This window comes from Aspergillus sclerotioniger (genome assembly GCF_003184525.1).
Source record: "Aspergillus sclerotioniger CBS 115572 chromosome Unknown BO94scaffold_1, whole genome shotgun sequence".
In the NCBI taxonomy this organism is placed as follows: Eukaryota; Fungi; Ascomycota; class Eurotiomycetes; order Eurotiales; family Aspergillaceae; genus Aspergillus; species Aspergillus sclerotioniger.
The window spans coordinates 113,404-136,388 of NW_020290991.1; the positions used below are offsets into that span (position 1 = coordinate 113,404).

At 51.4% G+C, this 22,985-nt stretch overlaps 12 protein-coding genes across 12 annotated transcripts; 7 read left to right on the forward strand and 5 right to left on the reverse strand.

Moving 5' to 3' along the window:
* Positions 1–104: 104 nt before the first annotated feature.
* Positions 105–569, forward strand: BO94DRAFT_580020 (uncharacterized protein; the record flags this gene model as incomplete). Its single annotated transcript, XM_025615299.1, has 1 exon — positions 105–569. The coding sequence occupies one exon, from the start codon at positions 105–107 to the stop codon at positions 567–569; it is 465 nt and encodes a 154-aa protein (XP_025472911.1).
* Positions 570–1,924: 1,355 nt separating this feature from the next.
* Positions 1,925–3,263, forward strand: BO94DRAFT_453305 (HET domain-containing protein; the record flags this gene model as incomplete). The annotated part of the gene is made up of 2 exons (XM_025607558.1): positions 1,925–2,512; positions 2,568–3,263. 2 exons carry the CDS (start codon positions 1,925–1,927, stop codon positions 3,261–3,263), a joined length of 1,284 nt encoding a protein of 427 aa, XP_025472912.1.
* A 1,922-nt stretch (positions 3,264–5,185) lies between these two features.
* BO94DRAFT_453292 (uncharacterized protein) lies at positions 5,186–5,707 on the reverse strand (the record flags this gene model as incomplete). Its single annotated transcript, XM_025607557.1, has 1 exon — positions 5,186–5,707. The coding sequence occupies one exon, from the start codon at positions 5,705–5,707 to the stop codon at positions 5,186–5,188; it is 522 nt and encodes a 173-aa protein (XP_025472913.1).
* Positions 5,708–6,732: 1,025 nt separating this feature from the next.
* BO94DRAFT_541005 (NAD(P)-binding protein) lies at positions 6,733–7,757 on the reverse strand (the record flags this gene model as incomplete). The annotated part of the gene is made up of 4 exons (XM_025613025.1): positions 6,733–7,042; positions 7,093–7,370; positions 7,420–7,652; positions 7,700–7,757. The coding sequence occupies 4 exons, from the start codon at positions 7,755–7,757 to the stop codon at positions 6,733–6,735; spliced, it is 879 nt and encodes a 292-aa protein (XP_025472914.1).
* Positions 7,758–7,845: 88 nt separating this feature from the next.
* BO94DRAFT_1034 (Zn(II)2Cys6 transcription factor) lies at positions 7,846–10,324 on the reverse strand. The gene is made up of 7 exons (XM_025605468.1): positions 10,119–10,324; positions 9,225–10,061; positions 9,115–9,181; positions 8,889–9,072; positions 8,665–8,845; positions 8,461–8,619; positions 7,846–8,418 (listed from the first exon to the last, which is right to left on the reverse strand). Exons 1-7 carry the CDS (start codon positions 10,286–10,288, stop codon positions 7,935–7,937), a joined length of 2,082 nt encoding a protein of 693 aa, XP_025472915.1. The 5' UTR covers positions 10,289–10,324; the 3' UTR covers positions 7,846–7,934.
* Positions 10,325–10,740: 416 nt separating this feature from the next.
* BO94DRAFT_1049 (CaiB/BaiF CoA transferase family protein) lies at positions 10,741–12,399 on the reverse strand. Its single transcript, XM_025605475.1, has one exon. The coding sequence runs from the start codon at positions 12,105–12,107 to the stop codon at positions 10,851–10,853; it is 1,257 nt and encodes a 418-aa protein (XP_025472916.1). The 5' UTR covers positions 12,108–12,399; the 3' UTR covers positions 10,741–10,850.
* A 1,270-nt stretch (positions 12,400–13,669) lies between these two features.
* BO94DRAFT_529564 (MCT family MFS transporter) lies at positions 13,670–15,451 on the forward strand. The gene is made up of 5 exons (XM_025610471.1): positions 13,670–14,017; positions 14,061–14,648; positions 14,694–14,789; positions 14,837–15,121; positions 15,169–15,451. Exons 1-5 carry the CDS (start codon positions 13,893–13,895, stop codon positions 15,332–15,334), a joined length of 1,260 nt encoding a protein of 419 aa, XP_025472917.1. The 5' UTR covers positions 13,670–13,892; the 3' UTR covers positions 15,335–15,451.
* Positions 15,452–15,752: 301 nt separating this feature from the next.
* On the forward strand, positions 15,753–17,071 carry BO94DRAFT_551878 (aromatic ring-hydroxylating oxygenase subunit alpha; the record flags this gene model as incomplete). The annotated part of the gene is made up of 3 exons (XM_025613556.1): positions 15,753–16,552; positions 16,598–16,823; positions 16,868–17,071. The coding sequence occupies 3 exons, from the start codon at positions 15,753–15,755 to the stop codon at positions 17,069–17,071; spliced, it is 1,230 nt and encodes a 409-aa protein (XP_025472918.1).
* Positions 17,072–17,321: 250 nt separating this feature from the next.
* Positions 17,322–19,663, forward strand: BO94DRAFT_1156 (terpenoid synthase). The gene is made up of 5 exons (XM_025605535.1): positions 17,322–17,608; positions 17,660–17,759; positions 17,813–18,375; positions 18,418–18,696; positions 18,739–19,663. The coding sequence occupies exons 1-5, from the start codon at positions 17,586–17,588 to the stop codon at positions 19,529–19,531; spliced, it is 1,758 nt and encodes a 585-aa protein (XP_025472919.1). The 5' UTR covers positions 17,322–17,585; the 3' UTR covers positions 19,532–19,663.
* A 402-nt stretch (positions 19,664–20,065) lies between these two features.
* Positions 20,066–21,010, forward strand: BO94DRAFT_551880 (UbiA family prenyltransferase; the record flags this gene model as incomplete). The annotated part of the gene is made up of 1 exon (XM_025613557.1): positions 20,066–21,010. The coding sequence occupies one exon, from the start codon at positions 20,066–20,068 to the stop codon at positions 21,008–21,010; it is 945 nt and encodes a 314-aa protein (XP_025472920.1).
* A 52-nt stretch (positions 21,011–21,062) lies between these two features.
* Positions 21,063–21,509, reverse strand: BO94DRAFT_1199 (uncharacterized protein). The gene is made up of 3 exons (XM_025605569.1): positions 21,291–21,509; positions 21,169–21,204; positions 21,063–21,114 (listed from the first exon to the last, which is right to left on the reverse strand). The coding sequence occupies exons 1-2, from the start codon at positions 21,433–21,435 to the stop codon at positions 21,170–21,172; spliced, it is 180 nt and encodes a 59-aa protein (XP_025472921.1). The 5' UTR covers positions 21,436–21,509; the 3' UTR covers positions 21,063–21,114; position 21,169.
* A 207-nt stretch (positions 21,510–21,716) lies between these two features.
* On the forward strand, positions 21,717–22,496 carry BO94DRAFT_551881 (uncharacterized protein; the record flags this gene model as incomplete). Its single annotated transcript, XM_025613558.1, has 4 exons — positions 21,717–21,851; positions 21,897–22,057; positions 22,106–22,391; positions 22,449–22,496. 4 exons carry the CDS (start codon positions 21,717–21,719, stop codon positions 22,494–22,496), a joined length of 630 nt encoding a protein of 209 aa, XP_025472922.1.
* Between the last annotated feature and the right edge of the window lie 489 nt (positions 22,497–22,985).

A 22,985-nucleotide genomic window follows, 5' to 3' on the forward strand; every position in this document is an offset into this window, starting at 1 on the left:
CTCACGACTGGGATCCAGCAGAGGGATTGGCCCGGATACTGGGAATAGTAACCAAATTCCTCAAAGTGGAAGACGCCAGGATCGGGTGGCCATGCCAAGCCGCGATGGAGATGCCAAGACCGCCTGACGAAGCCGGATTCGACAAGATTGGCTGCGGAAGGACCACCGGTGCAGACGAACCCGCCGGCGAGGCCGATCAGGACGATCGGGGCCCAGTCGGTCACCAATGCCTCGCCTCTCACTGGTGGGCGGCAGTCAGCGCACTCTCGCGGGCCGAATTGATCCAAACGATAATCGCAATAGTAATTCAGTCGAAAGCACTGGAAGATCGGCCGGCTCTAGTGCTGTCGGTTCGGCCCACCGTGGGCACTGAACATGCCCCGTTGGAATGGTCATTGGCGAGCAGATGGTGTTTTGTCTTGATTTCCAGAGAATATCGATCCAGGTCCGTGTTCATCTTGTTGAAAGAGTACAATGCCTCACCTGTGAAGAATCTCCCGAGGCAACTAGACAGGGCTGCATCCCCTGCATCCCTGCATCCGACGGATTGTCAATATCGGCAGACCTAAGCTAGCAGGCTGGCGTGCAGACAGTCTATTCAACCTGCATAAGTCGGCTTGGCGACGCTGCGGGCTGCGCAGGATGAGGACCTCGGGCATCCAGATAGATGAAGTCGGATTAGAATTTAACCCCAGACGGAGGTCCTTCGGGAAAGCCGCAGATCCCCAATCCACCTTCTGCATCCGGACCGACGCGTCGTCAGCGGTCTACTGGTCTATTCATGCTATTTCGGGGCGTCGGCCCAGGGTCTCGCGATGAGGGGCGTATCTCCGTGACTGACAAAAGATATGGTGTAATATCTTCCTTGCCGTGCTGTCGATCCTTCGCCGGCGATAAGACCGATCAGGCAGGTGAAGCCGGCCCGACCGATTGTCTTGGAGTATCAGACTCAACTAGGCCTCATCCATTGGAGAATTATCCGCTTGTCCCGGGATTCCCGGCGTCGACCGTGATAAGGACCCTGATGGATGGCAACTCGATCGGTCCCTGGACCACCCGAAGGATTGGAGCATCATATCGAGTCACATTGGCAATTCCGTAATCCCGGAAGTGCGTCGGTTGGGGCCTCCGGATGAGACTTCATCCACTAGAACCCGGTGTCAGATAAGGGAGGGTTTCCTCGACCACGAAGCTGAGCAGGTTGCATTCTCCGGCCACGATGAAGTCGCCAGCCCATCAAGGTATGGCTCATGGAAGCTGACCGTCTACCACCTCAAAACTTGCAGTCGAGAACCGTAGCGTGCCTAAGGCACCAACGGTCAAGTTTCTTCCATACAAAGTCATGCAGAACATCCAGGCGTAACAGAACGTATGTGCGTGTTGGAAGGGTTGTCCGAATTATGCAGTATGTCTAGGAGGCCAGGTCCTCCGTCTTATGTCGGCCAACCCAGCATGGTCTGATCCTATGGCCTGATCATCATGAACTCAGAGTGAACACATTGTTTGGGCCTGTGCTGCGACCTGATCACTGCAGTGGGGCGTGTTTGGAAATGGCTAGCTTTAGTAGGCGTGGACTTTCATACATAACCCACGGTATTCTCCTCAGACAGCAAGAGCTTGATTGATTAGAGCTCCAAGTGAAGGGAACATCGGGAGACGGAAGGATTGTAGTCCTGCGTGTTCGGATTTGATAGGCTCGCTTAGGCCAGTCAGGTGATTGGCATGGGAACCCCTCAGTTCTCCTTGCTTTCCTCTCTCTGCATAGGTAGTAGTCAGAGTAATTATCCTGAAGATGGTCAAACCAAGGACCAATGCCCTAGAGGAAATCCAAAGTTCTGCAACGTCCCTATAAGCACAGGCTTGCATCGAAGTTCCAACAAAACGAGCATGGAAAGTACTAGTACTACTACGTGTTAACGCCGAAATGAGTGGACCGAGTCGGGGGAAGGGATCCCCTCCGACAGGCCCCGGCAACACCTCTGAGACCTCCTTCCACTACTCGTCCTTATCACCTGGCTGGACAAGATTGCTTCGTCTACTACCGCACAAGGGCAGCCATGCCCCGGTAGAGTGCCAAATCTTCGATTACCCTTTGCAGGAACTCGGCGATGGAAGTCACCTGTATGAGGCGTTATCTTATGTCTGGGGCGATCCGGGCTATCGTCGGTCTATCTTGATAAATAATCATGAGGTGCTCATTACAGACAACCTCCACACGGCGCTGGTCCATCTACGGAACCGCTTTCTGGACCGGGTTCTTTGGATGGACGCGGTTTGCATCAATCAACAAGACCTGTCAGAAAAGGTGGAGCAAGTTCAACTTATGGCAGAGATCTATAGCAAGGCCAGTCGAGTCATAGTCTGGCTCGGAGACGCCCAAGATAATGGCGACCAGGCCCTGGAAGAGATCCGCCTGGCTGCAGCCGGTGCATTGACCGAACCCGCCCTCAGTAAATCGGCTGAACAGGCTATCCTCGCCTTGCTTCAACGGCCATGGTTTGAGCGCATCTGGGTAATGGCAGATTAAAATGCAAATTGAATGATCTTTACTGACCGTGTTGGTCTAGGTTCTTCAAGAGGTCGCGGCTGCCCGCAATATTCTAGTCAGATGCGGATGCACCGAGATTGATGGATACACATTCAGTGCGGGTCTGATGTCCAAGGAATTTGAACGACTCGAGGGAAATCTTCTAGCCATACAAGATTTAGTTCATACGGTGCTTGACCTCATGAGTCGTGCAGGATTCCGATCAAGAAGGATGTCTCGTTCGACGGGGAGATCTTCGTTGCGCATACGTCCACTACCTGAACTAATCCAGATGTTCCACGCGCGTAAGGCTACCATGCGCCACGACAAGGTTTTTGCCTTGCTTGGTATGAGCACTGACGACCCGGCCGTGGCTGGCCTGTCTCTCAGTTATGAGATGCCATGGCATACGCTAACGAAACAACTTGTACTTTTCCTATTTGGCAGTGAAATGTTGGTAAAGACCTGGCCCGAGCGAGAGATGGCGTTAATCAAGAGCAAAGGCTGTGTTCTTGGCATGATCACCTCAGTGACCACAAGGGATCTTCTCAACAAGCAAGACATAGTTCTTACCTTGGCGGATGGACCAAGTGTGAGCAGACCCCAGAGTCAGTGGTGTCTTCCAGGCTCAGCAAAGTCCGTCCAGACTGGGGACTTGCTGTACGTGTTGTGTGGGTCCTCCACACCCATAATTGTCAGACCCTGCAAGGATTTCTTCTCGGTCATCCTCAATTAAGCCTCCATATCACCCCAAGTACCAAAACCGCCCTCTCTGCGAGAATTTATACTCTTGTGGGACTGGCGAAACTACCAAGAGAAGCCACCGAATAAACGGCATGACATTTTGATTGGTGACCTACTACCTGAAATCCCAAAGGAAGTGTTGGGCGACCATTCTAATATCTCCATTCGACTATGGAGCGCTGCACTCATCCTAGAAGACGCAGATGAGTTCAAAGAAGCACAACTGATGCTCAAGGAAGCTGTGAAGGGCCACGAGAAAGCTTATCACGCGCCATCACGAGTTTACAAGAAGAAGCTGGCATCATTAGACTATAAAGTATTTTGGCAAGATGTAATACGAAAAAAGCATAGTTCTCGCTATGTGCCGTATAATTCTCGAGATGAAACTTGGGAGAAGGGGATTGTGAAACTCCTCGTTCCCCAGGAAGGTTCGTTGGATCCGCAGTCGCTCTATCATTAGTGACTGCCAAAGCTAACTAAATACTCGCGATAACAACAGGACAGAATCTGCAAGGAACAGGCTTCTACCTCAATGTCCCTACCGGTATGAATAACATTATATTGACAGTTGGTCACATCCTCAAAGGTTCCAGGGGGGGAGTGGTCAAAGATGTAATGGTCATTGAGAAATCTAACATCTGGTCGAGCGCAAAAAGGGGGTGTACAATCTTCGTTTCCGATGCCAACAAAAAGGGCCCTTGTCCCGACATTGGGGGAGACTATGGGGCTATTGTCATCCCAAAGCCAGAGAGTCAGCAAAGTCGCGAGTCTGGTTTCGGCTCAAGCTCCGGCTTCGGCTTCGCTCTTCAGCTTAGTTATGCCAATTTGGTAAATCAAAACCTCACGATCAGCAGCTGCCACAATACCTATGACCGGGAAGAACTTCGCAAATCTATGACAATCATGGTGCGCTGTCTTGTTTCCCAGGAAGGCCAATTGGGGTGTAAGATGCCACTTGAGGAAGTAACTGGGGGGTCGCTCATCTTCATGTCGCACGAAGGGCACGAGACGGCTGTTGCCATGTGAGTACGATCTTTGACTACGTCATCATCACCCTTTTCTTCATGATACGCACACCTTCTGATCTGGATCAGCTACATTGGGAATAGCATAAGCACCCGTCTCAGCGAAAAGGCCCTCGAGGAGATTATGTACTGGGCTGGGCTTTCTCAGTATAATAAATCCCTACGATTGTCCTCACCACGAGTGCCGGCCAGTGGTGTCTATCTTTGCTTCACACCCAATGACAACAATGGCCGGCTACAAACAAAGAACCAAACATCCGAGGCTGCTTTTGACATTTTTTCAGGCTACGCGCCGTCATGTACGGACGTTGATCGCAGACATAATTCAATAGGATACGTATTTCGGTTCCGTTCGCTACCTGGACAGTCTTGCGCGAAGAAGCGATGGGTTTTCTGGGACATCATCGGGTCTGGTGTTACCCTCACTAGTACTCTACATGAGTTCTGTTTTGTATCCCTTGCCAAGATGCACGAGCGCTTTCGTATTGTCCTGACTCAAAGGGATGTGTACTCATACCTTTACATTGAAGTGCCCAAGAACAACAACCCCAGACTCTCTTTTGTTGAATCTAGCCATCTACCAACATACTATGAAGACAAGGTGCGTGAAGATGCATATCCGAATGAACACGGGCTAATTGCAGACAGTTTGTCTTATTCTGTTTGGTATCACAGGATAAAGAGAACGGCGAACAAGTGGAGAGCAGTGAATGAGATTATAGCTCCATACACACGACCCAATCCCACTGATAGATATCTGTTGCGCTATACACATCAATTCTACAGAGCGTCATCACCAACTTAGCTTCTATATACAGTCCATTCTGATACCATGTAAATACAATCAATACCCTCACTTCTCCTCAACACCTCATCACAAGACCATATCTCACAACGTCTCCCACCCCATCTCAATCCCCTCCAACTCCCCCTTCCCCCAAAACACCTCCACCACATCCGCTTGCTCACTCAACAACACCCTATCCGCCTGACTCTCCCCCACCCTCGCCAACTCTCTCCAGCGCTCCATATCCTCACGATTCCTTTTATCCCCGCGCGCCTCGACATTCTTCACCCAATGCCCCCTCGAAAACCCCAACAACGTCGTAATCTTCCTATTCGGAATATCATAAACCAACGAACAAATCGTCCCTGTCTCCTCAAGCCAATTACACTGCCACAGCTCTCCCGGTCTGATACATTGATAAGTCGCCGTTTGAAAATTCTTCCTCCCGGCCATGGGTCCCCCGTGGATGGCGTAGACGATCCGGTCTTCGTTGTAGAACCACATCTCGTAGCGCCAGGTCTCGGGGTTTCCGGCCTTGTCATGGGCAGAGTAGTTGTAGATGAGGTGGCGGTTGAGGAGGTCGGTGTTGAAGGTGGGGGTAGCTGTGGGGGGGTGGATGGGCATGTTGCTTAGATCTGTTTCTTTTTTTTTTTTTGACTGCTGATTGGTGGTGTGTATTGGTGTTTGAGATATGAGAGTAAAACACTTGAAGAAGATAGAGATTATACGAGCAGGGTGAGATTATATACAGCGAGATCGAGATCGAAAGTCAAATAAAATCTCCTAGGAGATCCCAAGAATGTGTCATGGAATGAATTCTTGCTGTCCGCAATGCAGGCTTGAATGCGATGCTTGGACTTTAAGCCCACCAATCACCACAGATACTAACTATCGAAGAGAAACCAAAACATGTTTGCTAGGTAGTACTAGGCAGTGATGCCATCCAAATAAAACCCAAACCTAGATCACCTCAACCATACAAACCACTGGAGGCCTCTAACCTCCGGTCTTATACTTTGGGGATTTCTTGTTTCAGGAGAATATCGGGCCGAGCCTGATCGTCCAACCGACGCACGTTGTGACGATTCATGACGGTGGGATAAGGTTTCTCAATCAAAATCCTTCCAAATGCATCATAAATCATCGTTGTGCCGCTCCCCGGGAACAACCCATGGTTTCTTATAAACGCCACGGGGTTCACCTCCCGGCAATATATCCCGCCTATTCATAAGGCAATACGATTGGTGGACATATTAACCGGAAAGCATGAAATTGCGGCATGTTCGTGACACTACCTAGCATGTGGACCCAGTGGAACGGCTATCTGATGGGCTTGATTCATGGCACTTTATTTAGGATCATATTATGGCCTGAGTAGACAGGTCAGTTCGATGAGCACAGGGATGGTTGTTTTCATAATGATGTTGGATTTACTATACGGACCGGATGAGTTGCTAGTGTCATTGGGAGTATTCGTTTTTTGGGAGAAGTGAGAAATAGAGTATGGGTTGTGAGGATAGTATAGACTGGGGATAGGTACAGTAGTCAAGATGATGTGCATTCTATCATTTGAGACGAGGGAATAGAAGCGAAGGTGAGAGGTATATATAGCATTCCACCCACGATACATATTATAAACAGAGGTAGGTCTACAGCTTCATCTTCCTCTCCCTTTTCAACACCGCCTGAACCGGCGCAACTAGGTTCCTCGCTATTTCGTCCGAGAGCAACCGGGCGCTATACATTTTCGTCGGGGAGACGTTCCACGGAGGAATCACGCGTCGCCCATTTGGCCCAGGAGTAGTAATTTCGACTACCGCGCCGCCAGGGTATTTACCCTCTTCGATGAGGGAGAGCATGCACTCTGCTACTTCTTCTGCGGAGATGTGGTCGAAATTCTCGACGGAGTATTGTTGACGGAATTCGGGGACAGTGTCCCATAGGGGTGTGGGGACCAGGCTTTTTTGTTAGTAGTGTTTACATCACAAAGGATGGACTAGGGAAAATACCCAGGACAAATGGAGGTGACTTTCACGCCCTCCAATGCAGCTAGAGGGGCCATCGACTTGACAAAACCCCAGAGAGCATGCTTGCTGGCGCAGTACAACGGACTGGAGTAGGAGGAGCCGATTCCGGAAATGGAAGATACTAGACATACGACGCCTTTTTTGTTTTCTTCGAGAAGAGCTCGGATGGCTAGACGGGTGAATTTGATGGGGTGGTTGACGTTGATGTCGACGGTAGCATAGCGGGTTGACTCGGTGTCTTCCCAGAAGCTGGCTGATTTCTGATGTCGCTTAGCAGGAAGAAGATTAAAAAATCAGAGGAGCACACACGGGTTCAAAGATCCCTGCCGATGCGATATACACATCCGGGACATCGTTCCATTTGTCGCGCGAGACTTGAATCAGGGCATGAAGGTCGTCCCAATTGCGCACGTCGCAGCGCTGGTAGATGACGGTTTCGGTGGTGTCGACGAGATGTTGGGCCTCAGGGGTGAGTTGCAGATCGGCAATGATGATTTTGGCGCCTTTGGCGGAGGCCAAGCGGATGAGCTGGAGACCGATCCCTGTGGTTGTTAGCGTTTGCGAGGAGCAATGTTTGGAAATTGATTACCGGATCCTCCGCCAGTCACTAGGACAATTTTGTTGTCAACAGGAAAGTCACCAAACATGGTGCACGGTGCGGAGAAGATGACGTGAAGCAGTAGGGAACAGAAACAGGGGAGGCGGAGATAAATAGCCGGCTGACTGCCTCGGGCCAGCAGCAGGGACCAGCAGGGATTGGCATCCTTAGCGCCATCACGTTATCTTTAGCTCAACAAGTGGATCCAAAGCAGCCACAGATGCAGTTACAAAAATCGGTAGAGAAACTCCAAATTCTGCAGATTGAGCGATGTGTCTTGCGGAGGAACTCCGAGCAAGTCGGTATAGTCTTCACTGACATTGAACCAGCCGTAATAATCACTGGCCACGCCGAGGTCTGCCGTGAAAGAGTGGGGAAAACCCGGTTGAGGAATAGGCGTCTGCCCAGCCTCGGAAATAACATTAATAGCAGGATCGGATGGCCCTGGATTGGCCACAGGACTGTGGATCTCTGCCTGCAGTTGCGGCACTGGAATGATATCTGTTATTCGGAGAGAGCGGGCGGTGTTGTCGTCCAAGCACCGGAAGAACAGATTCAATACCCAGTTCTCCAGGTCCCAGGATTTCTGCAGCTCTTGCAGGCTCAGAAGACAGAGTCGGGCGCGATGTTCGGCTAACTTGCGACATGTCCCGGACGATCGACGGAAGTGGATGGTGTGGATGCAGAGGGTTGAAAAAGAATGGGTGATTCTACATTGTTAGCATCATCCAAGTCGAGGTGTAATGACTTACAGATGAGGAGGACCATGTTGAACTAGGTTGTGCGAGAGTAGGTCTTCCAAGATTCGGGTGCTCTTGATGGCGGCATCCAGGGCGATCTGACCCTGGCTGTCCAGGCCTCCGTCCGGAGGATGCAGGAAGGAAGGCCGATATAACAAGATGTACAGGTTGCTAGTAACGGTCAGACAAGTCATATTGGGTCGAAGCATGTCATACTAATACGTCATGTGCAACAGTCCGGCTAGGAATTTCTCCCTCGGGGTGCTTGCATTCCCCAGTCGCAGCTCTGAAGGGATACTGGATTCCCAATCTACTAGTTGTTGATGCAAAGCAGCTCGTGATGTACTATCAGAGGCAGTTTCGGTAGGCGAGTATAGTGTAACCACCAGGTAGCGCACTAGCGAGTCAGCACACATTCCAGGTCTGAGGATAAAACGTACATATTTTAGCCAACTTGGCCATTTCTATCGGATAGGTGAGATCCCCCATAGACTGCTCTCCCGGCAAATTCGAATCACTCTCGGCCTCTCGAATATCAGCAGGACTTAACATAGCGACATCACAGTCTTCGTCCCGAATGCGCGGCGGCAGACCGAGTCCTGCGGCACTTTGCTGATCTCGGGTCTGTGTTGTTAGCAGCTTTCATAACCTTGGAGAAATACCTACATAAAGAGCCCACCATATTCGCTTCCACAGCCCTTCTTCCCGTGGGGAATGAAAGGAGAATTTCGTCCTGAAAAATTAGCGGCGACATTGTGAGACAAAAGTTTACATACATCAAATGCATCCCACGCTTCTGCGCCAAGCTGATGGCACTGCCAAGCCAAAAGCGCAAATCCCGTTCCTCAGATGGTCCTCCTCGCCAAAAGCTCAATAGGAACAGCGACTGCACCTTGACAGTCTTGTTGGACTCCCAGTCAGCATCATAGAGCGCCTTGGCTCGATTGTAGAACAGGAACTTGGCCCAGTACCGAACGGAGAACTCTGTCCGGGCAAACGCCTCATCCGTGCACAGGCTGACTCCGATGAAGAGCATGGCCTGGAGAAGAAGTGGTGACAAACCTCCCTGGCCATAGGCCTGATGCACAGCCGTTCGATTCAGAATTGGGAAGCACGGGTGGAACCAGTCAAAGTAGGCTTGTAGAAGAGTCTCGCATGTGTCATTTGGTGGGTATGAGAAAGCCCCATCCAATCTCAGCTGCTCCTCCTGCTTTATCTTGTGCGCGCGGAGGCCTTCATCGGGCATATTGACAGCCAATCTGTCTGGAATAGGATAGTGGAGACGAGTCCGGTGCATTTCCCCGATTCCTTTTTCAGGGGAGTGCCGTCCTTCGTCGATGACTACCGTTAGCGGACTTGATTCGCCAAAGAACACTATTTGATGGGAGTCGCTGAGATCCTCGGAGATCAGTTGTTGGGGTTGAGTAAAAGCATGTTTACCCGGCTGAAGAAGCCGCTGTGGCACGGGGGAACATGTTGACGACGGAGTCAAATGGTCATCTGCTTGAGTAGCTACTCCACACCCAGACGAAGCCGACGATTCCAATGTCAACTGTTCTGAGAGCCCGTCCTTTGATGCGCCACGACGGGCAGCTGTCTTCTTACGAGGGTACCTATCCATCAGTTAGTCAATTCTACCATCAACCAAACTCAATCCACGGTTAGCATACTTTCCTCGCTTGGAGACGCCTATCTCACACGGTATATTCAGCGCCGCACAGTTCTGGCAGGGCCGCACCTGCAGGACATTGCAGCGGATGCGGCGTTTGTTGCAGTGGAGACAGGCCTGTTTGGCTCGGGTTATCACTTGGCGGTGTCCGGAGTTTTCCTGCGAGGGCATTCTAGAGCACTGTGTAGGTCACACCGAGTTGCCGATGGAAGGGGCAGGATGCAAAGGGAGCAAGTAGCCGAGGACATGACTTATAGCCGGCTTTATGCATGGTTCGCCGGGCTGGGCACGGACGCCTCGGCATCGTGTCGGGCTGGCCGATGAACCCCTCGGCGGATGCACTTGGGCGCCGAACCTGGAAAATTTGACAGTCAGACATAATGGAATTGTTTGTTTACGTGAAACTTTAAAGCTTGTATACAAATTGCTACACTGGTGTACTTTGTTGTGTTGATCTTCGTGGTCCAGGATATCCTCATCCAGTGGGTATAGACTCATCTTCACCCGCTCAGAGGTGAATATTGCTGAACATAGGTCGTTGGATGGCGTTGACAGAAGCCGTGGACTTCTGAATTTCAAATGTTACAATCTAAGTATTCAGCTTTTGAGTGTATCAAACCGGGCTAATTCTGAAGTCCCAACTATATTATTCCAAGACACGGGACACAGTAATCTCAGATATAGGAAAAGACAATGTGACCACATCACCCAACATAAGAAAGGTTCTACTGATCTACTCCTCCCCCTCATCCACCCCCAATTCCGCCAGAATGGCCTCATTATGCTCGCCCACATCTGGCACCGCGTCCATACGCGCTCCATACATATCTTCATCCCCCATGGTCATCCCCGGAGGCAACAGCGCCGGAACATCTCCCACCGGAGTCTTAACCGTCGTCCACCTCTGTCTGGCCTTGAGCTGGGGATGATTCCAAACCCCCTGCATATCATTCACACTAGCATTCGCAATCCCGGCTTCATCCAATCTCCCAACCACCTCCTCCGCGGACAGCTCCCCAAACACCCCACAAATAATCCTCTTCAACTCCTCCCGATTCCTCGACCTCAGCTCATTACTCTTAAACCGCTCATCCATCGCAATACCTCCATCCCCCAACACTAACTCACAAAACTTCCCCCACTCCCGCTCATTCTGAATCCCCAACATAACCGATTTTCCATCCCTGGCCTCGAACGGCCCATAGGGATAGATCGCCGCATGCGATGCCCCGGCCGGCACTGGGCCCTCTTTACCATCATAGGCATAGTACATGGGGAAACCCATCCACTCAACCATACTCTCCAACATCGAAATATCAATATTACACCCGGCCTTCCCCGAATCTCTATCCCGTTGATATAATGCCGCCAGGATATTCGAATATGCGTAACTCCCTGCACAGATGTCCGCTATCGAAACCCCTACCTTGGCCGGCTCCTGTTTCCCCGTCCCTGTGACAGAAAGCATCCCCGCCTCGCTCTGAATCAATAAGTCATATGCCTTTTTATCTCGGTACGGTCCTGATGGTCCGTACCCGGAGATATTACAGACGATCAAAGATGGATGCGCTTCTTTTAGTTCTGTATAGGATAATCCCAGCCGATCACTCGCTCCAGGGGCGAGGTTTTGAACGAGGACATCTGCACGACGGAGCAATCGCATCAACACGCGGTGGTCACGGGGTTGTTTGAGGTCCAGGGCGAGAGATTCTTTGGATCGATTGGTCCAGACGAAATGCGAGGCGAGTCCGTTGACGCGGGTGTCGTAGTTTCGGGCGAAGTCGCCGACCCCGGGGCGTTCAATCTTGATGACCCGCGCGCCTAGGTCGGCGAGTTGCCGGGTGCAGAAGGGGGCTGCGATGGCTTGTTCGAGGCTGACGACGGTAATTCCGGCGAGGGGACCGGGTTTGGGGGAGGTGGTTGTTGAGGCATATCGAATGGTGGGGAGGTGGTGGTTGAGTAGTTGGAGGAGTGGGCGGGTGGTTGGCATGGTGGTGGTAATGGTGAGAATGAGATGGTGGATTGGAGTTGCTGGAGAGCGGGGGACCCCAGTTTATGAGGCATCCCATCCCCGGCCCCCGGGCGGATGGAGCGGTCGGAGGGGGTCGCCGACCGTGGGGAATGGTTATATGCCGGGTATATGCTGGCATCCGATTGATGATAGCAGTATGCCAGGGATGTGTTCTAGACTTCTAGAACAGGGCAGGACTTTGGAGCAATTGATCGTAGGAACCTGTTGGTCAAGCTTTCTGGGGTTACACGGCGCTATCGCCTAACCACCACTCTTCCTTCCAAATAGCATCCACGCCTCCTTTCACCCACTTGATCTTCCTCGATTCCTCGAACACATTTTTCAGCTTTGATATACAATTCATATAGACTCATGCCTGAAACATTGGTTTGGTGGGGAAATGTCTCCCCTTACTGCGGGGAATGCGGCTGATGGCAAAAGCCCCCAACACTGCGCGGCTATGATAAATTAGCCACGCGATTACCAACTGCTCTACTGACCTACATCACCTTCCAGGTTTAGCCTGCTCCGTGTGAGGCACCGAGCTTTCTACATAACAGATTATGTGCCATGCGTTACCGTCAGCCTGTTCGACCCGATCGTGCCCGAATTCCATCGACGTGCTGACTGCGTCGCATACCTACTGTTCTCAGCCACGTGGTGGACACGCGACAGTCAGCCGAGACATCACCATTATGCTGGGGGTTGCTATAACGAGGTCAATGGCTAGCTTGGTGACGGGCCTATTCGCTTGGATCACAACTCCACACCGCTTCTGATCCGACGAGCCAAAGAACCATTGTTCCCTCCCCAGGTGGATACACGCTGTTCGAACGAGATGAGCGCCCAAGGACGTTGCTTTTGATCGGCTGCGACGCACGAGCTGCTCCGGGTGTTTTAATATCCTATTGGTGGGAAAAATGTACCGCGCACGTTACGTGGCGAGGACAGCCGATGAAACATCAACTGGTCGATGATGCTGAGCAGCCGCGACGTGGGTTTGGGATCTATCCGACTTTTGCCTGTGGTATTTGTTTTCTGCTGAGCTTCGGAAAATGCTCACTTTAGATCAAGTCGATCCCTCCCAGCAAGACTTGACTGGGAATTGTGAATGGCCCTGTTGCCGCCAGTGTGGGGGTTGTTGGTTCATCAGAAACTGCAGAAGCTGCAGGATAATTTAAAAACTGGGGGGGTCTTGGAGGAGCTGAAAAATCCCTCTTTGAATCTGGCTGGCAGCAGAGTTTATGTATCCTGCAAAAGAGCCGAGCCTGTGGAGTACCCGACGCATCTCAAAATTGGGGTCGGTTTCCGGCCGGGGTCCTGGACAAGATTTTCCAGTTGCATTGCAGTCTGTGACAAGGTCGTAAAGCAGACCACCAGGAAGGATGCTGTGTGAAATCAGGACTTGAGTTAGTCATTGTCCCTTTCCGTCGTCGTTTCCGTAGGTTGGCTTGAATGTTGTTGGACCAGTCTGTTGCGGCCAGGTAATCCATGCCCAAATCGATGGAGCAAATCGAGGGAGCAACTGAGGACCTCGCAGGGACCAGATCCCTGTCGCGTTCGCGTCGTCGGACAGAGCGAGAGCCGAAGCCCGATGACGCCAGCAGCACATCCAACCTTAGCGCCCGAGCGCCTTTATTCGGCCGGATTTAGCCTCGTAGACCGAGTCCTGCTATTTGTCACGGAGCCCATGAAGCTTCAAATTGAGCGCATGGCGCCGATTTATGTTGGAAGATGATCCGCTAAATTTTCCGCACCTCAAACATGTCGGAACCAAAGGACCAGTCGGTAAACGAGCCAACCATTCCCCCGGAAGGGGGCGTCAAAGGCTGGCTGACCGTGGCGGGTGCTTTTTGCGCCCTCTTCTCTTCATTTGGCTTTTTAAACGCGTAGGCACACCCCCTCGTTTGTGTACTATATTGACCTCAATAGTATCGGTGTCTTCCAAACTACCTACCAAGAGACATCCCTCAAGGACTACGATGCATCCGACATCTCCTGGATTTTTGCCGTGCAGCTGGCCCTCATGTGGGCGCCAGGGCCGCTTTGGGGCCGCATCATCGACACATACGGCCCCATCCCGGTACTCTGGCCATGCAGTGTTCTGTGCATTCTGGGCCTGTGCATGACCAGCCTGGCACACGACTACTACAATATCTTTCTTGCCCAGGGTCTCTGCTTTGGCATCGGAGCAGGCGGGGTGTTCACATCCGCCATGATCTGCGTTGGCCAGTGGTTTGTCCGCCAACGGGGTTTCGCCACCGGCATTGCTGTTTCCGGTAGCTCTCTGGGAGGTGTGATCTTTCCGATCTTCCTCGACCGTGTCATCAACGACATCGGTTTCTATGGTGCCATCCGGTATACCGCACTCTTCGTGGGCGTCATGTTGGTCGTCGCGTGTGCATTGATCCGAAGCCGTTTGCCGCGCAAGAAGTGGAACGGGAAAGCGGCATGGATTGACCTGGCGTTGTTGAAGGACAAGGCGTTTGGATTGTATACCGCGGGCGCATTCTTCGTCATGTTTGTCATCTCCACCCATTTTCCCTCCATCACTGACCAGAACAGGTGGGGAATATGGGCGCCATTCGACTATCTTTCCAGTATGGCGATGAATGCCGGGTTTTCATCCACCCTGGCGCTGTATCTGATCTCCATCATCAAGTAAGCCCCCATCAGTCCCTTCCAGGCATGGTTGCTGATCGACCTAGCGCTGCCTCCATCTTCGGCCGATTAATCCCCCCTCAGCTAGCCGACATATTCGGGCACTTTAATATAATCAGCCTCTGCTGTTTCAGCACCGGCGTCTCCATGCTCTGTCTCTGGCTCCCATTCAATTATCATCCATCGCACGCAGGAATCATCGTCTTCGCCGCCGTGTACGGCTTCGTGAGCGGCGCGGTAGTGTCTCTGTTGATGCCCTGCGTTGCCAAAGTGGGGGACATACAAACCCTGGGTCAGCGATTTGGGACATTCCAGCTGATCATGTCACTGAGGTACGTGTCCATCGGTCAAATCAGATGCATGGTGCTGACTAGTGTAGTTGTCTGACCGGGTTACCCATCATGGGCGCCATTCTGGAAAAGCAAAACTATACGGATTATTCGGGGTTGCAGCTGTTTGGTGCGTGCTGCGCGCTGCTTGGGTCTGTGTTGATTGGGGGGTCGACATTTTTGCTGAGAAGGATGCGGAACACGAGTAAAATGTAGTGGACGGGAGGATCGCTGTTAAACGACGACCACGACTTTTTAATATCACTTGGGGCGGATGGCAGATGTAATATAATTTAAAAGACTATAATCATATCAGCAAGTCTCATGTTGGGCCATAGACTCTTGGCTGCTCCACTCACGAAGTACTCCACACCCAACGATTGAATTGAATTAGAGATGTGGTTAATCTCACCGCACGGGGTAGATAGGAATCATTCGCAGATAGGCGTGGCAATGACTGATATCACCAATTCTTATCCGCTTATCAGCTCGGCGACCCAACCCCCATCTTTGAAGCCATCCCGACAGCCTATCCCCACTTATCAACACAGCTCACTTATATAGACCCGTAATCCGCAGCTGTCCCATTCCACTCGCGCGACTTCAAGTATCCACCCTAGACTCATCGTTCACAATGTGGCGTCTATTTGGCCGCTCCGATACTCCCAAAAAGACCTCTCCTCCCCGGAGCTTGCCCGCATCATGGTATCGCTCCGAAGCCATGTACCAGCTGGAGCGACGCGCCATCTTCTCCAAGCGGTGGATGTTGCTCACCCACGCCAGCAGATTCACCAAAGCTGGCGACTTTCTCTCCTTCACCGTCTCTAACTTCTCCTTCTTCCTAACTCGCGACCGTGATGGCAACATCAACGGCTTCCACAACATGTGTCGACATCGTGCGTACCCCGTCGTGCAGGCCCGGTCGGGAACCACCTCCATCCTCAGCTGCAAGTACCACGGCTGGTCATACGGCTTCAAGGGCAACCTCTCTAAAGCCCCTCGCTTCGAAACTGTCCCCGGCTTTGATAAGAGCCAACACGGCCTCCTTCCCATCCACGTCCACGTCGACAAGACAGGTTTCGTCTGGGTCAATTTGGAATCCGGCGACCCGGAAGTCAAATGGGACGACGAATTTCAAAAGATCGACGAGCAGCCGCGGATGCAGGACTTTGATTTTGGCGGGGAATACACCTTTGACCATTACTGGGAGATGGATCTGGAGGCAAACTGGAAGTTGCTGATTGAGAACTATAACGAGTGCTATCACTGCGCGACTTCCCATCCGCTTATCAGTGGAGTGTCGGATCTTCCGCGGTATCGCGTCGAGCCGAAGGCGGGGTACATGGAGCATCATATCTTCAATAAGGAGAGCGCCGATGCACAGTTTCGACGGGCTATCACTTATTTTTATCCCACGACATCGGTTACTGTCACGTAAGTTATCCTTGTTGGGGACTGAATTGTGATTGACAGGAATAGGGACAAATTCTTCTATATCCAGCGCATGATTCCGATGAGCGCGACCACGAGCAAGATCGAAAACGAAGTGTATCGACACAAGGACGCCACAGATGAGGAGTTCGCCAATATCAATGCGTTCTACCGGCAGGTTCTGGACGAAGATAAGGATCTATGTGTCGGAGCGCAAGAGAATCTCAGTGCGGGGGTGTTTATCAACGGCGAGCTGCACCCAGACAAGGAGAGGGTAGGTGACCATTGCCTCCGAATGAACCGAGCTGACTGGGACAGGGACCAATCCACTTTCAAGAAAATGTGAGGAGCATGGTGATGGCACATCGGCAGAAAGAAGAAGGGCAGGGGGGACAAGAGATCTGGCCGGCACTGCCCAAGGTGACGGGCGAGATGCGGACGGGCAAACTGGCCGAGGAGGAAAAGTTCTGCTCTCAGCTAGAGGCGGCCAGCTGTATGGCCCGACCGGAGCTGGCATGGTGATTTTGTGGATTGTGGATTGTAAATAGTTTGAGCTGCGTTTGAGCGGTCATGTCATTCATGCATTCATTGATGATTCATTCCAAAAGACAATGGACCCCCACCTTTGGGAAGGGATCCACCGGACATCCGGCCGATCACGGGCTGGTGGGTGCCTGAGTACCCTTAATGCCTTAATGCCTTGATGCCTGTGTGGCCTGGGGCTCCTGCATAACCGACCCCGCACTCCCTTCCACTTCATTCTTCTCTTCATCGCATCGACTCACGCTGAGCAGCTGGGCATTACCCATGACTTGTCCGCCATGAGTGTAATCGACGCCGATCAGATCGCCGATCCGCTGACAACATTCCGGGGAGAATTGCGAACCAGCTGTTTGCGATTCTGCACGAGCACAGACCCATCTGCAACCTGATCTGGGGACTGGAGCAGGTTTCGGCAAACCTTGCGCGACTCACCTCACGGCTACTGATAAGACCAGCTCTCCCGCGATGGTGTGCAGCAAACAGGCATAACAAGATGGTCCTGGACTACCTTTTCTTGTAAGACAGGACGACCCTAGGACTGCAGAACGCTAACCAGGCCCAAAATAGTCATTGCACTTATACCATCCCCTTGGCGACAGCGCTAACGGTGCTGTACTACCCATTCTTCACGCCACAAGACCTGTCCAAGATATGCATTCTGATCACGGTACCATACCTTCTAAGCTAATGAGAATAAGGCTGATGGAATGAATCTAACAGATTGCCGTTATCGCAACCATCCCGTGGGATTCGTATCTCATCCGAACCGCCATCTGGACCTACCCGCCTGATGCAGTAATTGGCCCCACACTGTTCAGGATTCCGATTGAGGAGGTCTTCTTCTTTGTGATCCAAACTTACACTACCAGTTTGGTATACTGCATCTTCACGAAGCCGCTGGTCCGGCCCATATACCTCCGGTCAGATGGGAATAAACGGTTGCGAAACGGGGTTGCGGTGGGTATATTGGGATTAATGAGTATCGGAATTGCATGTCTGCTATCCGGAGAATGGACGACATATCTGGGCTTGATTCTGGTGTGGGTCTGTCCGGTCCTGTTGTTCCAATGGTACGTCGGGTCGCTCTCTGAAGGTGGTTGCTTACTGTTTAGGATACTATCGTACCCATTTCTTACGGCACTTCCCTGGAAACAAATCGTCGTATCAGTCTGCCTACCCACAATGTATCTCTGGATTGCGGATGCGCGTGCTATGGGAACAGGGACGTGGAGAATAGAATCCGGCACAAAAATAAGTTACCAGTGTTATGGTCTCGAAGTCGAGTAAGACACCCACTTGGATGGAGGTCAGTCTGACAGTAACAGAGAAGCAACCTTTTTCCTGGCCACTAATATTATGATTGTCATGGGACTCGCGGGATGCGATTATGCATTCGCCCTGGAAGAGTACCGAGGTCTCTCTGAGCCAGCGTCCAAATCGTCACTAAAAGGAGCAATCCTCGGGTTAATAAAACCGATGCCTGTGGATGGGAGACTGGTTTCCGCTCTGTCGCAGGCGGTATCCTGCCTGAAGGAGAAAAGCCAGAGCATGTTCCTCGGCAGTGCGTTATTCCAGGGTCAGCTACGCATCGATCTGATATTCCTGTATGTCGCCTTTTCCCATGATTTCTTGTCTAATATGCCTAGATACTCCTTCTGTCGCGTGGTAGATGACCTCATCGACGAAGCGGAGAATGAACACGAAGCGCGATATTGGCTCACACAGTGCAAGAACATCCTGGATGCAAGAATGAACAACGAGCATCCGGATGGGCAACTGAAGGGGGGTAAATACGGGACACTATGCCAGTCAATCGACTTCCTTCCCCTCTCACGTCTATCCAAGGAACCACTATATGACCTTCTAAAAGGTTTCGAAATGGATCTAGGTTTCAATCCTGAAAAAGGGACGTTTCCGATCGAGACTGAGCGCAATCTTGATCAATACACGGCATATGTAGCGGGCACCGTCGGTGCGCTCGTTCTGGACGTTATTTTCTCCCATTGCTATCATGAGCGGACTCCACGCATGGCCGAGATAAGAAATGCAGGAACGGAGATGGGCATGGCAGTCCAATGTGTCAACATCGCACGGGACATCCGTCGGGATGCAGCCATCGGACGGGTGTATATTCCTACCACATGGTTGAATGAAGTTGGTCTTACGCCGGGTGACGTGCTCCAGTCCCCTAGTGCCCCAGTCATCTACGAGCTGCAGAATAAAATGTTGCAGAAAGCGGACGGCTACTATCGACCCAGTCGAGTGGCGATTGAGGAGCTACCGATTGGGGTCAGGGAGCCGGTCCGGGCAACGGCAGAGAGTTATATGGAAATCGGACGGTTGTTGAGGGAGACAAAGGGCAAAAACCTGGATCGAACGACGAAGCTCCGGGTGTCGCTGAGAGGTCGGCTGGTGGTGGGTTGGTTGGCGATGCTATAGCTGGTGAGTTCTGAGCGAAAACTCCCGAGGGGACCTAAGTGGATATTCTCGGGTCATGGGAGTGTCTGGGAAAGTGGCTAGATCCCAGCGATTTCTATGCCAGAACTAGCACCTCTCTCATACACCAGACCGTGTTATATGTAAGGGAATCCATGCCGACACTATCGTCGACTGCCGCAAATCGGGAGGCAACTCGGGTAATGATGCCATTCCGAGTGCATGCGCCGGTCAGCAGCCACGTCGGCTTAAGAGACCCGGACTAAGATGTTCGCCACGGGAATCCTTTGCTCAAGTGGGGCATCAGCTGCTTGTGAACAGCCACAAATTCAGCTGAAGGATGTATTCTTAATCTGGCTTGCCCCTCATCTCTTTCTCGCCCGCCTTTCTTCCACAACTCAACTCTCTGCTTCCAACGAACTCAAGGATACGATGTTGGAAAATCGTGCTAGCATCATCGAACGGGGAGACATGGTTGCCTCCAAGTTTCCTGCGGTAAGAATTTTATTTCATTGGCTCTACTCAGGTCTAACCGGGATGCAGCAGGTATCCTATGAGCGGACATGGGCAAGCGCCGCCAAAACCATCTGGCTGTTTACTGCGGACGACTTTACAACATTTGTCGTTCCCGAAACGGCATTTGGAATCTGCGCTGCCCTGTCCGGGCCGCTTTTGACAGAGAATGGCTCCCCAGAGTTACTCCCCGTCCTGAAACGGATACCCACGGTGATCCTGTGGAACTGGCTCAACCTCTTCGTATTCAACCTCGCCAACCAGAGATTTCCCGAGTCTGTGGCCGAGGACAAGATCAACCGGCCCTGGCGGCCACTTCCTGCGGGTCGGATTAGCACCACCGAGACCCGACGGCTGCTTTTGCTTGCGATTCCGGTTGTACTCGGACTCAGTGTTTATCTCGGAGCATGGGAGGAGACCACGCTTCTCTACACGTTAAATTGGTCATACAACGACCTCGGCGGGGGCGACGACGGCTTCATTCTACGGAATGTGTTGCTCGCCATCGCTTTCTCCCAATACAACAAGGGGTCACTGCGGGTCGCAACTCAGGCCAGATTTGAGATCCTTCCCCAGACCTGGTGGTGGATCATCATAACCAGCGCTGTCATTGGGACAACAATGCACATTCAAGACATCAAGGACCTGGAGGGCGATCGCGCCAAGAACCGACATACGGTTCCGATAGTCTTGGGCGACGGGCCGGCCCGATGGTCCGTTGCGGTTCCTGTTGCGATTTGGTCCGTTGCGTGTCCGGCGTTCTGGGAGCTAGGCGTGGGAGGGTATGTCCTCCCTGTGAGTGTGGGTGTAGCTATCGCGTGGAGGACTTTATTCCTGCGGAGGACTGCTGCCGATAAAGCCACGTGGAAGGTGTGGACAGCTTGGACGGGGGTGATTTGGATGTTGCCGTTGTTCAAGGATTATAGTGTTTTTGTGCGATTCTTCCAGCAGCTTGGGTGGGCTCTGTAAGCTGGAATGGTTGATGCACTCGATACTGGTGTGATTATAGAACTCTGTCTCTGCGGACAGGCTCCGCATATGGTTTCGGCCAATTGATATCAACTTGCTCCTCCCTATAACTCATAAGCAGTCCGGCTTTCATTAGAAGCGCACCAGAGTGGGATTACATTAGTTGCCCATGTAACTACCCAGCTGTTGCCCAACTGCTGATATAATAAGCGTTACTGCCTTAAAAAGAAAACCCTGACCCCCAAAATTTTGAGCTGGGAATGATTTGGCAAAAACCTACCTGCACTGGATATGAGGAGGCAAAACTTGTGTCTAGATACGGTTTCAATATCATCTGCATCATAACGGGGGTTTGTGGTGTTATAAGATGGTGCGGCGCCATTAACTGGTATGGCTGGAAGGCTAATGAAAAGGTACTGTAGCATAGTTTAGCTTATTTTGCAGGTTAATAGCTTGCAGTGGGACCATTCAAGAACTCAGCGTGGTGATTCCACGGTTGAGATACTTGAGGTTTGATCTCGGTTATCAGAGATTAGTAGATCCGGAGATCCTAGTCAGTCGGACCGGGGAACAACATCAGGTGACTGACGCCATCACATGACTCAATAAGTAATCCCTTGCTGCGCGAATGAATGAACTTTATCATCAGTCTACCAGGTTCATCCCCTGAAGCAGTCCCCTTTGTTCATTGTCAGGTACTATCGCCATGCGTTCGGTGATGAAAAGTCGCCTGTCAAAGCCTGAGCCTTCCCATATACAAATAGAAAGGGAGATTGCAGTCTCCCGGGCTTCCTCGATTTTTCAGATCAAACTCGATGGTGAGACGTACGCCATGAAGCTTGTAAGTCGACGCGCCTTTCCCATTTTACCACCGCTGATAGCTCAGTATCATGATAATGGAGACCCTGGATACACGGAGAGCGGCCGAGACTTGAATCGATATCGCTGTGAGCTAAAGGCCTACATGAATCTCCTTCAATATGGCGTGTGTGACAGCGGCTTGGTTCCATCATGCTATGGTTATATCGATCGGCTCGACCCAGATGCGTTTCAGCCAATTCTGCGGAATTTTATTCATGACTAATTGCATCCTAGAGCGATCCTTCTCGAGTACTTCTCAACCGCCGAATGCCTAAACTGTTTTAATTATTCAGGGGCCCTTTATAAGATGGCCATCGAAGGTATGAAACAGATACATAAAGCTCATATCCACCACATGGATATATACGCCAGAAATATTCTTCTAGTAACGGAAGGAAGGTCAAAAAGACTGGTGTGGGTTGACTTCGATGTTGCAACGACCTTCGACAGTATGGGACCTGATGAAGAAGCGTACAATATCTATGAAGATACGCTTGTTGCTGGCTTGGAAGAACTTTTAGTTCGTCCCCCTTAGATTCTATTTGGGTCCTCGGGATCTAATATTCTCGTTTTCCAGCAAGAAGACCAAAGACAAGGTCTTCCTCTCAATAGTGCATTCTATTGATTGTGGCGTCCTACGCTTTAAGTGTTTCATCCTCAGCATCATTTTTCTTCGCCGAGCCTGTTTGACTGGTAGTTATAATAAAAGTAGCAGCTTCTGTGCTAAAGGTTTCTTGCACGATCGTCTTCAAACTGTTCCGCGTGGTCACCAGTAGTATTCGGTCATCTTCAGTCAGCGTTGCTGGTCGAGTAACGATTCCGCGACGGTTGAACGTGGCGTGAGCTTCGCGTTGTCCAAGTATATAATACAGCAATTTGGACGTCTTGGACAACGACTTTACTCGTTCAATATTTTCTGTGTGGATTGGCAATTTCGCGTCCAGGGAGACTTTTGCAGCGACAGCAGGCTTTAGCAAACTCATCAAGACCCACAAATTGCCTGCAGGGAAAATCATTACACTTGTCAACCAGTATATTCTGTCCTGTTTCATTAGTACCCATGTAGACACCACAACGGGTGCAGAATCGACAGTGGTTTCCTACTGTCTTGTTA